Below are 13,327 nucleotides of genomic sequence, written 5' to 3'. Positions count from 1 at the left end.
TTACAATATTTTATTACAGTAGTCTATTTTTACAGTAATTTACTGTAATGTCTATATTGACCCATAAATACTATTTATTACTTATTACAGTTAATACAATAATATTATATAAAATAGCTAGAGATTTAGGTTTAAATCTATAGTTATTAATATGGTAAAAATGCTAAATTAAAACATAATGAATTAAAAGGCAATCCAAGCAATGTATGTATCAAAATTTTATTTAAAAAAACATTTAATTGAAACAAACATATTTAAAACAAGATTTTAAACAATAATAAACATATAATCAAGTAACAAAATAAAATCAACAAGTATAAACAAGTTTGGAGACCCCTGCTGTAACATATTTAACTCTGGCAAATAGAACACTGTTCCATAGTTTGAAGTTTTCAGTTTAAAGTCCATCATCGACTAAAAGGTAACATTTCACTGTGGTAAAAAGAACACTGGCCCATAGTTTTAAATATTCTACTTGAATTTCATTTAACACTAAAAATAAATGCATTAAACTGTGGCAGACAGACCACAGTGGCCTTTACTTTGAAGTCGTCCATTCGAACTCAATCAGGGACTGCATGAAGCTGTTCACATGGGGGTTAATGGCCACAGCTTTTCTCTGCACCAAGTTCCTTGTCTTTTTGCTTGCTCCTTGTCTGGATGTGCACTTTTTCCCATCTTTGGAATTAATTCTATCCAGAAACCTGTTAGAAATATCATAAACATTAAGTCAACAAATATAAGATAGAAAAAGATTCTTAAAAAATTAAACTCAGCCTTGAATTTACTCCTATTCTGAAACCTTTTGCTCTTATACTACTGTTCCACACCTAATTTCACTAAAATACAGAAGATTGACTTACCGCTGAACAAACTCTTTCCTCAATGGACAGCATCCACATGGATCATGTCATGATTGAATGTCCTGAACAGAAAGTACAATTGTTACTGATTTGGACACAACTTTTTATTCTGAAAACAAAATCTGTTGTCAATAAAGTCCAGGGACACCTCTGCTAAATAAATACAATTATTAAATTAAATTTCTTATAACCAAAGTCTGAATATTTCTGTTTGTATATTTCTACATGGCAAACTAAGACAATTGTGTACATGTTGTGTATGGTCGTGTTACAGTGTTGTGTGTGGGAATTGTGAATGAGTGTATACTTGGGTATTAAAAGAAGCTGTAGTGGTAAAGTGCAAACTTACCGAACATAATGTGATTGGTGTGTGTCTGTTATCACCCGTTGTGCCTCCACATCTGCCTTAACTCCTGAAAAGTGCAATGACACTCATGTAAACTACAAATAAAAAGTCAGCCACATTCCTGTGTAATTTTGCATGTGATGTGAAAGCATTTAATATTGCAGTCGAAAAAATACATGACTTGTAACTGTACATCATGTACTTGCCTGGTGCCTTTAAAGATGATCCATCTTACCCAATCCAGCTTACAAGCAATGGTAAGACTGTAAAAAAGACAAATGTTACAAAATCTGTTAGCCATAGAAATAAGTAGACATTGTGAAGGAAATGGTAAAAGAAAATTTAGTAACACTTTACTATAAGAGTTTATTCCTTAACATTTGGTAATGCCTTAGCTAATATGAACTAACAATGAACAATATATTTTACAACATTAATAATATTTGATAATGTTCATTGTGCAGAGACAAAGTGATTGATTTAAAAATGTATTAAGTGTTTAAATCTAATATCATGCTATGCTAACAAATAAAACCTTTCTGTAAGTGTTTAGTCAGTTGTAAAACAAATATATATATATATATATATATATATATATATATATATATATATATATATATATATATATATATATAATTTATTAGTTGTTATATTATATATTATATCTAAATATCTAAATAAGTCTTTTTTTAATTATAACATCTTGTCTACAGAAAATCTCTGAAAATGTCTCGTTTAGTGCAGAAAATAGCGATTTATAGTGACAAGGTAAAAAGACTGTCCCTTTAATGTTTTACCCGGACCGGCTGCGGTGTAACACGCTATTTCACGCAAAGTTTTTTAACAAGTTAGTAGCTAGCTGCTCACTTTAAAGATAAACATGATCGCCTAAATCTGAGCAATCCTGGTGATGCCAGTTTCCTACACGATGTTATTATGGACTATTTTACATCCAGAGATGAAGGATCAGATGACAGAGACGAGAAGACAAAGGTACGTAAATGCGGAGCCCATTCTCTTTTCGTGCATTGATTTGATGTGTTTTGGAAACTTATATATACTGCATGTAATGCATCTGAAGTGGTGGAAACAATATGCCATAAAAATGTATTGGACAACTTACTGGACGTGTAAAACGCTTTAGAGAAGATATTCTCTGCTTTTGCGGAAATACCGTAATATAATAACAACAACAATACGCGCGGCAATCCCTTTCGTTCATCTGATATTAAGATGAGCCCAGGTCTGAATGATATTTGGTCGAAGTTAAAGCTGCGATGAGTTCGATGCATGTATCCAGTTAAATATGAGGTTTCTTGTTTTCACTTCTGTGGAGGAGTTCGGTATGCTGTGTACGGCGTGTCAAGTCCTGTCTGTTTACAACCACGAGTCAGCCTTGCCAAACAGTCGAACTTAATACTTTTCTCTGACGCTAACTGAACGGATGAAACGCCGAGATAAACGACCGTTATGCTGGGACCGCAAGACCGCGCTGGCGGGTTGTCTTTGTCCATTTCGTTAAAAATAGTTTCATTGTCACCACACTTTCATCACAATATAAACTCACCAAAACCCTCATAATTTAGTTAAAACAACCCTATATTCATTAAAAAAGGTGTAAAGCGAGTTAAAGCAGCGGTAGACATCTGTGTGTAACGTTAGCTTACTTTCTGAGGGAGATTGAAACTTTGTTGGCGACCGTTTTTTTCTCTCATTGCACGTTTAAAACAATATTGTGACAAACTATTGACAACATTCTTAAACTAAAAATTAAGTTTTCATGAAACAGAAATATTTCAAACTTACCGAACTGCCAGAAATCAATCATCCTCCTTCAGCTGCAGCCAGGAGTTGTGCTCTCTCTCCCTCTGTGTGATTTGACTCTGGCGCACTTTCTCTGATTATTGCAAGTACACCTGGCACATTACAGCAATGGCTACAGCAAGGTTACATCAAGACCAAAATATACTGTAAAATTTTCCCGCTCAAACAAATTTACCCAGAATGCATTATGAACTGCAGTACTGTACTGTAATGTATACATACAGTATAGTACTGTGGATTTTTACAGTAATGTACTGCTAAATCTACAGCGACATCTAACAGTGTAGCTTTCCAAGTTGCACACGTTTTGGATGGCAGTTATCAAAATAATTTACTGACTTTCTCATTTACTGACAACAGGAGAGGGGGCTCCAAACTTTTTAATCAGGACTGCATTGTTCGTTCGCTTCCGGGGTTACATAGACTGAAACGGGGCAGCGTGACGAGTTTGTTTACATGGTGCTGTAAGCTCCAACCCAGGAGGACACTTCAGAGGAATAACTTGTTCGATGATATGATCTGAATAATTTTTAAAAGATTAGGATTTTATACTTCTGGGTTCCTTCCCACCGGAGGCTCGGATGCATGACATCAGCGCATTGTACCTATCCTTTCCGTAAAAAATGTACATTTGTTTTAAAACTTGTAATTTTGTTCACTCATTGTAAATTTGTTAAAAAACTAGTAAATTTGTTCACTCATTGTAAATCTTTTAAAAAGCTTGTACATTTGTTCACTCATTGTAAATTTGTTAAAAAACTTGTACATTTGTTCACTCATTGTACATTTGTTAAAAAACTTGTACATTTGTTCTCTCATTGTAAATTTGTTAAAAAACTTGTAAATTTGTTAAAAAACTTGTAAATTTGTTAAAAAAACGTGTAAATACGTAATTTACCATTGTAATTCATTTTTGCACCCCGAGGCCACCGTACAATAGGGCTTCGCACCATTCGGTGCAGGCCATTCTGGCCTGCTCCTCAGCGCTCGGGCCCTAATAATAATAACAATAATGTGTTTAATACCGGCAAACCGTTAAACCGCGATTATCATACTGTGGAAATCTCATACCGTTACAACCCTAGTTGTACACAAATGTGGACACCTACACTGCACCACACATATTTATTGGTTCTTCCTAACACCAAATAGCTTGAAGAAATCTAAAATGCAAGCCAAACCAAAGCTTGGGTTTTAGGAGGTTAAGGTATACTGACTGTTATTATCTCAGGATCATGTACTGTAGACTTGAGAATGTTATGCGCTCCCGTTCTGGGCTAAGAGTAAACATTGCTCTCTTACATCATACTATATTTGTGTAAACATGTGATCGCATCACTTACTTATGCTGATCGTTTGAAGTTCTATACAAATAATGGGAAACATGGTTACTATTACCTGACATGTGCAGGGATACTAAAAAGTGATGCATTTTGGTGTTTACAGTAACATACTAGCATGTGATCCATAAAGCTGAAACTAAACCCAGAAAAGTCCTTGAATCTACACATTATTGTATGTAACGAATAACTCCATTCATTCAGTGATTTGTGTTTGTGTAAATGTCTGATGATGATCTCAACAGGTGTTTGGTTTGTTCTGCTGTGTTTTAACACACCTGCTCTTCTTCTATTTCTGTTTTGAAGGATGACTGTGAAAGAGAGTTTGCTGGAGACTGGACAATGCCCCGCTCATGGCATCAATTCCCAATGAAATCTCAGAATGGCTGTGACGTCTGGGTGTGACTCATTCTCTGTGGTTACTCTTGATCTGTGTATGCAGCATTGGAAGATTGACTGAAATTCCTGTCATGCGTTCATGCAGTTGAAATCTTGATGGTAGGATACCTTTTTTAGACTTTCAGATTTATAAGGACAACATCAACTTGTCTGCATTTCTGGAGCGGCAGGTTAGGTATTGCACATTCCTTTCCTTTTTCATCACTGGATATTAGTCGTAACACTGGATTTTGGCCTGAAACAACAAGAACTGAAGTCACTGGAAAGGATTTGTGCTTGGTTTAAAGTTGTATATGATTCTTGAAATGCATGAAAAAGTGGAAAAAGCTGGACGGAGTTCAAGTGTACGGAGTCATTTGCAAACATTTGTACAAGAAATTTAAAGCTCCACTGTGTAAGATCTACTCCCATCTAGCGGTGAAATTCTATATGACAACCAACTGAATATACTTTCTAGCCCCCCCCCATTCGGAATGCGTTTTAACTCGTACGGTGTCCGTGTCATGCCAAGGTTAACATGGCTTCCAGTAGCTACAAAGCAAAAGCAATGAAAAAAAATGAACAATTTGCAATGTCCTTTGCCTGTTATCCATCAAAGCGCACAGATTTATGTTAAACATGGAAAAAGTCTGATTGTCATGATATGTCCGCTTAAAATCACATACAAAAAGCAACCATAAACGTAGCTTAGACACTCCTTTTTCATCAACGCGAGGAAAAATATCCCAGGGGCTGTTACACTTGGTATTAAGATGTGTTTTCGTCGATCGGATCACAAGTGGATGAGAGAGACACATCACGTTTACACTTGGTGTTTTAATCCGTCTCTTTTTGTCCATTTTCGACCGCTTCTCTCGAGATTACTGAGGGGATGGTCTGTGGACGAGTCCCTCTCCTGTCATTTAATCATGAGCCGGAGTAATGACGGGTTTAAATGGACGCAAACTAATATTATGTCAGAGTCCAATGCTTATGTTTTAAGTAAACGTTACATGTCCCTGTATATGTAAGAGCTTTCTCTGATATTGGTGAAATAAGACCGCTCAACTTTCACACGCTTGTAATATGAAACGAAAGACGCGCAGATCAGTTTTATCAATGAAAGGCTAAAAATAGGGCTGTCACCATGTGTTTGTGCTAAAGGTCAGAGAAGATGAAAAACATTTATCTCAGTACCTCAGATTACATAAATGGGCGGAGAGACGGCGTGTGGCTGTTCGAACACATTAAACCACATGCGTTTTTACACTAACTGCAGTGTTTCCCACAGATCTGAAATTTACTTGTGGTGGTAGCTGGTGAAAAGGGCAATCATTATTATCCACCAACAAAAAATGGTCTACTATACATGTAACAAAGAACTAATAATGTGTGACACAACACAATACTTTGATTTATAAAACATTCATATTAATTTCACATTATAGTTCATTAATCCAACCACCCCAAACTTTTTTTGCCATAAACAAAGCTGACACTGTTTGTCAAAGCACCACGAAAACACTTTATGTTTTTGCACTGATATATGAAGCAATTTGATGACCCCTATTATCAAACTCAATTATATACAATACTATGTATACTATAGCCTATATAGACAGTGCAGGTCTATAGATTATAAATGTGACTGATGTTATAATGGTAATAATTTCTATTAGACAGGCACTTTTACTGCTTCTGCTTTCTATTTCTCTTTTGCCGATTAAAAAAGCTTAATCCACTAATTATTTCAGATTTAAAAGTCTACTTGCTGTCCCGATGACAGACTTTACATTACAGCTTTGCGTTTTTTATATCCTGAGTCAGCTAGAGCTTTGCTCATTCAGTATTAGCACTGCTTTTTGCTACAATCTCTGTGCAAACTGTTTAGATTTTAGTAAAGATATTGTCTATTAATAGTAAGATTAAAAAATGGGATAAAGAAAATGAAGCGGCGCGTGGTCGTGACAAGAGCCAGTTGCTATCGCCATAGAAACCGGAGGCACGCTAAAACAGCACTCGAGCTTTAGCGCGGTAGCGCTCACGGCCGTTCTCCGATCGACTCGGGTTTACACACAATATTAATCAGACTTGGGACCCGAAGTAATGAACTAGGACCGACCCGGACCCATCTGACCATTTAAAATATAAACCCAGAACCGTACGGGTCCCGCGTCCTCAGTGAAAAAAGACCTCTAATGGTAAAACTCTGCTCAAGTTCAGAAACATGAAAGGATACAATGTGACACTGAGGTTGCTTCGCGTCGCGCCCAATTCATTGAGAAACAGAGAGCACGTGAACGGACACTCAACCGGAGAGACACAACGTGCTTGCACGCAAAATGAAGCCAACTTAGATGCTATAAACACATATGCACATAAGCATATGCGACCATTTTGGTCGCAGTGTGTTCCCTGGCTGCTCCGTATGTGCTGCTGCAGTTGATCCAGTTTGCCGCGCTGGATGATGAGTTTATGACGCGTGCATCATCTTCACGGTCACCCGACCCCCACCTCTCTGTCGCGCTCTCTCTCTCGCGCTCTCTCTCTCGCGCTCTCTCTCTCTCTCTCTCTCTCCAAAACACGGGTCATCCAGTCGAGTTCAGAAAATACGGAAATTCGTAAAGTGATTTTTTTTTTACCTGGGCGCATCGCAATTTACCTGGGCGCAGCGCCCAAGTAGAGCCTATGTATGGGAAACACTGAACTGCATAACCAAGGAACTATAAAACTTCAAGTTTACAACATAGACTGTATAGATGTAAACGAATATGCTGAATTACCTGTGGAGAATATAGAAAGTAGCAACTTCATTGTCCCTTGAGCCACATCTTGGAAAACTAACTCCAATAGTGACTTTGGTCTTGATGTTTTTCCTGTCGCGTTGTCGTTTAAAATCCCCGTTTCGCTTCCTTGGCGACTTGTTTTAATGTCCTCGAGAATATGTCTTCAACAGGCTTTCAAATCAAAGCATTAGATTGCAGGTTCATCGCGGTGTGCGGCTGTTGTAAAATCCGAAGGATTCAGCTACGCAGGTCACAGGCTGGATACGTCATCAAGCCTGGTTTATTTAAATCAACTGAGCATTACATTCGCAAGTCATAAGCATATTACATCAATTTACAATTAACTAAGAATAATTGTCAGCTTTATAATTGTTAATATTCTGAAATAAGACTGTCTTGATGACGTATACCGCCTTGGGAGGCTTCAGCTAGCGGCCAGTGTGAGTGTAGTCTGAAAGCGCGAAAGGCGGAGCTTGAATTTCAGGAATGTCCCTCGTCGGCGAATGTATTTCAAAGATGGAGGCACAACATGGATGCGCCAGTCGAGCGATTCGACCGTATGTATTTTAAATAGCAGATTCTACACTTACGAGAATACTTTGATTAGTGGGGTGGAAGTAATTACACATGAATGAGCACATACTTTTGAAAGAAAACATGGGTTTTTGCTAAGAATTAACTCAAAAAAGTACACAGTGGAGCTTTAAAATGATCAAAGCTGAGAAAGTAATGTTTCTCTAGGCTTGACCCCAAATTAGTCAAAATAGCTTTTTTGAGCTTAGAATAACTCATTTCACGCACAAAATCTGATTGTGTAGTTTGTTTAGTGTGTTGTGATTCAATAGCAGCTTAGTTTAGCAGAGCTGTTTGAGCCAAAGCTGGCGACTGATGTATTCCTGGGGGCGGAGTTTAGTCAAAAAAAACTACTCTTCTGACATCATTAAAGCAGGAAATGGAGGGCTGTAGTCCAAACCGGCCGTTCGCTGTTGGCTTTTAAAGAGGGATTCTGTTAAAGAAAATATATCGCCTGGCAGTGAACTTTGAGCTTTATCATTTTACAGGTATTATTTATGCTATTATAGCAACATTACACACTAACTAGGGTTTAAAAAATGGGATCAGGAAGAATTAACTTTAACTCTTTCGCCGCCAGCATTTTTTAAAAAGGTTGCTAGCCAGCGCCAGCGTTTTTCATGATTTTCACAAAAGTTTAATGCCTTCCAGAAAATGTTCTTCTTTAACTATATAAACATACAATATACCAAATGAAAGAACAGACCCTCTGCTTTCAAACAACCCCCCCCCCCATTTCATCCTACCTTCAGTAGTTCTTTTGTAATCAGCTTTTGAATATGGCAGAGATAATTCCATTCCTTTTCATAGAGATCCCATTCAGAGCGATCTTTAAAACAGACACGGACATGCAGCCGCTTGCCAAGGGGCAATACTTCCAGGTTTAAAAAGTTGCGGAAGGGCGCCACATGGTGGATAATAGCGGTATTGCGGTAAGCCAGAAATATTCGTCATTGGCAGGGAAACGTTTTCTCTTGATTGGCGAGATATCTCGTCAATAGCGGCGAAAGAGTTAAAAATCTAATGAAAACTGTAGTCAGAACTCAAACAAACGAAATATTGTGTATGCATTGTCGGTGCAGTAATATTGACAGAAGTTTGAGCGAGAGCAGGAGTTCACATGAGTAATGATGTTACTGTGGACTGAGGGCGAAATGTCTTCGTTTATAATCACTGATCAACGGGTCTTAACTGCGTTGGCGGATCTAGAGATTTTTGCTCATGTAAAATAATTTACAAAGTTACGGTTTTCATTGAATGTGTTTTGTTGTCTACACAACATTACACGGAGTGGGAGTCAAATCAGAGATGTAGCTGGGTTTTTGGATGGTGTGGGTCTTAATTTGTGAATTGTGGACCCTTTCTCTGTGTAATCACTATCAACAGTCTGTGTAGTCTATACCTAAATTGTACTGCGTGAAAAAGCAATTCTTGGGGGGTTTGGGGGTATGCTCCCCAGGAGATTTAAAACTTAAAAAAGAATGTTTTTCATAATCTCTCAAACACACTATCTTGTAAAAAGCGATATTTTATGCAGAAATAGAGTGTAAGTCAGAAGCTGCATTTGCGGTGGACGCGCGTTCGCTGCGGGCGTATCGTGACATATTGGACGCGCTCCGCCCTTGGGAGAAAATCAGTTAAAATCGATTCCTTATTTTTGTTTTCGAAACTTGTGTTGGTTGGTCCCGATCGATTGTCCAATCGATTTTCGAACAGCCCTACTTATGACACCGCCTAGATATCTCAGTTTAATTTGGCATGTCGACCATTTTTCAAAAATGAATAGTCATACTCATAGATGCTGGGAAAGTGGATGCATGTCAATTTTGTGACAGCAGTAGCTTAAACACACACAAGGAGCTAGACTAACGTAACGATAGACCCTTATCTGACCTGACAATAAAAAAAATAGAAAAATTCGATGAGACAACAAAGTATTGCGGATGTAAATAACGTGTGGTTGTTGCAGGGTCTGCTTATGGACTTTTTCAAACTTACCTCTAAACTCACTGCTAACTGCTTATCAGCCTCTCTTCTTCAAGACACTGCATTCGTACTGCAGACAGATGCACTGTGCAGCCTCCCCAGACTGCCCTGCTGCCACACTAGTGAAATTTTGTAGGCGTCCCTGCCATGCTGGTGATGGGTAAAACCATTTTGAGGGGCCGGAGGGCCATTTCTGTTTGAAAGGAGTTTGTTGAACTTGCGAGTCTCAGTGGCCTTCAACGTGTAGGCTATGAACATAAAATATATTTAAAAAATATTATCTGATTTATAAATGGCAACAGGGGTGGCAAGACTGTATCCCGTAGATCCGCTCCTGCTTAACTGTAAATCCCCTACACCTCAATAAAAAATGGGTTGCAAGAAAAAAAACTAAGTGTTCACTTAAAGAACCATACGTTCTGCTATGCGTTGCTACAAAGTCCTAGTACCCATTTTACCTTAAAAAATGAAGGGACTATAACAGGTCCCTTAACGTCACACGCGATGTCTGATTTTATGGTTATTTAAGAAAATTAAGAAGTAACACACATTTCTAATGATCAATATAATCCCTTCGAGAAAAGTTATGCATGTTTATTAGGAGAAAATTGGTTTGATCGTCAGTCAATCAAAAGTGCTTCAAGTTTTAATTACTTTGATGTTTTATACATGCAGTACTTTACAGTCGGTTATTTGCGACTTTTCATTGTACACAAATCCGCCGTTTGTTGAGCTGCGTGCGTTGATTTGTTTACACTCTGAGGTTTGGTAACTAGAGAAACCACTTTTCCATTGTTGTGTTTTGACAGAAACTACCGCAAAATGCTTAGTATAAACACTTGGGTAAGGGTGAGAGTTAAAACGTTTGTTGCAACAATCTTAAAGAAATTGTTTGCCTCAGGAATTTTTCCCCCCTCAGAAAACCCTCACTTAAGGATTTTCATGCAACCGGGCTCAGGTCTGGGATTTTTGTTTATCCAAACCAACTTACAGTATGTGGAAGATATATACTTTTTTTTTTCACTTGCATATCCCTAATCCTAGGGGATTCAAACCTTGTAATGCTAATGCAATGCTCCACCATTGCTCCAGGAACACATTTGTATATGGACTTTACTTTCTGCACAAGGACATTGTCATGCTGGAACAGAAAATGATCTTTGCAACGAAGTTGCCTAGAATAGGTTAAACCATATAATTTATGTTAACACTGCCTGCCTGTTTTAATGAGTTACAAAAAATGAAATTTAAAGTAAATATAAAAGAGATTAAATGTAATATATCTTAGTTAATAGATTTGAATTGTTGTATTCAATGATGCATGTTCATATTGTGTACTGAATCGTGCAAGTCAAATACTGCTGTAGAATTGTGATCTATGTTACAATATTTCATCTGTAGGTTTTGACGCTTTTGTCAATATATGTTTGGTTCTGTGTCCATCAAGTTCAGAATGTAGTGCTTTTTTGCAAATCCTGAAATGTTACTGAGATCTTTGTTCACTGTCTGTATTTCAACATCTTTTAATAAAGCTGTCATATTTTCCTTATCTTTTAGAAATCACAGAAAAATGAATCAAACTTTTGTGGAATTTACCAGAGAAAAGGGAATTATTTTTGACAAATGGTGTATTGCTAGCAAAGTTGATGATTTTAATTCACTACGTGACTTAATCTTGTTTGCCATGGCATGTGATTGTTTACCTGAACGAATAGAAAGAAACATCTCTCTCGCAGGCAGCAGTCTTGGTGTTGTACGTACTGCACTGAAAAGACCTCGTTTGCCCAGTCTCAAAAAAATTCCAAAAACTAGCTCCCAGTTTTTACTGTCATAAGCAAGGGACTTGTCAATGCTGACTGTGGTGCATTAAAGATTTAGCCTAAAGGTGTTGGTTTTGTAAACACTTGATAAAAATTTTAAGCCTGAAATTAAATACGTCAGGAACATTAAACGTCAATACGCATGAAAATAAAATAAAAAAAACGATGTGACATGGGCAAAATTCCTGAAAAAGATTCATCCACAGAATATTTCCTTATCAGGGAACATGTTTTTAAATGTTTTAAAGTCCCCATGAAACTGAAGTAGCGATTGTCTTTTTTCGCCGTGGTTACGTATATCTGAGTGAACCCGGCTTCTGAAATGAAATAAGGCTTAAATCTGTGCTTCCAGAACTGATTGGATCGTTTGAAGTTGGGTCGTATATCTAATCTCTGCAATCTTTTCTGGGCCCGCCCACCTGCCAAACCATATCATCGAAGGTAAAGAGAGATCGCTTTGAGGAGGAGAGGAGATTTGCATTTTGATAAAAGATTATGAGTTCACATGAATTTTTTTTAAATAATGAAGCTCATTTGTAAAAAATATCACAATATTCCAAATCATTTTTTTAGAGAGGGGCGGAGCCAGACAGTAGCCGTGTTTGCACTATCGGGCTTCAAGCGGGCGTGCCAGTGCCTGCGGAGGCCTGTGGCGTTTGCATTGTCACTTCCGGGGCATGATCGTGCTTCACTGGTGCTTCGTTGGGGCTTAAGGCCCGGCTTTTCTGGCCCGCCGAATTCCTTGGGCCAGAGCGGGCTTCTCGGGGCTAGGGGAGTGGTAAAGGTCAAAGGCGGAGTTTATCTGAGTCTCTGGCAAGATGCGCAACCATCTGTCTGCAGATTTAAAACTTTAAAAATAATCGTGATCACCAGTAATTTACTGTTTAACGGAAGATGCCTGCTATGTTTGTACTTCGGACTGAAGAAAATTATCTGCATATGTAAAAAACAAAAGACGCGTTAAGACGCCGAACTCGCCATGCTAAGGACCCGGCGCACACCGCTACCGGTTCGGGAGAAGTTTATAAAGTTTCGGGCACAGAACAAAGTGTTTAAAGTGCAACAGTGCTGAGAAATTAAGGATGTGTGTTGGATCATCATTTCATCGTCCATGTATTAAAGAAGCGATCACTCGAGTCACGATGGTATCTACAGTCGGTGAGTTAACACATAACGTTTGCATACAAAACACTTAAAATACAATACAATTAACGATTGCATAAGTGTCTTACATGGGTGTTTGTTGTGTTTTTTGTGTTATATTGTCATCTCTGTAGAATATTTAAGTCAGCCCTTAGAAAAAGTAACCATGGTTTTATTATATTAGTCATAGCCATGCTTTCTGGTATTTTGGAGATTATTTTGACTCTTATATGAATGTAGCAAACTTATGTGGGTATACTGTATGTGT

General features: G+C 37.8%; 1 protein-coding gene across 2 annotated transcripts in view; it reads left to right on the top strand.

Annotated features, from left to right (window-relative positions):
- fzd6 (frizzled class receptor 6) overlaps window positions 1-11,645 on the top strand; it is a 41,805-nt gene extending 30,160 nt beyond the window's left edge. For both annotated transcript variants that reach the window (XM_073811513.1, XM_065270586.2), the window contains exon 7: window positions 4,680-11,645. In XM_073811513.1, coding sequence (XP_073667614.1) covers window positions 4,680-4,746 — 67 coding nt within the window. In that variant the 3' untranslated portion in view covers window positions 4,747-11,645. The remainder of the gene's footprint in view (window positions 1-4,679) is intronic.
- Window positions 11,646-13,327: the final 1,682 nt, after the last annotated feature.

This window comes from Paramisgurnus dabryanus, chromosome 13 (genome assembly GCF_030506205.2).
Source record: "Paramisgurnus dabryanus chromosome 13, PD_genome_1.1, whole genome shotgun sequence".
NCBI classification, from domain to species: Eukaryota; Metazoa; Chordata; class Actinopteri; order Cypriniformes; family Cobitidae; genus Paramisgurnus; species Paramisgurnus dabryanus.
Note: the sequence above shows the minus strand (reverse complement) of the source record. Positions and strands in the feature narration are given on the sequence as shown.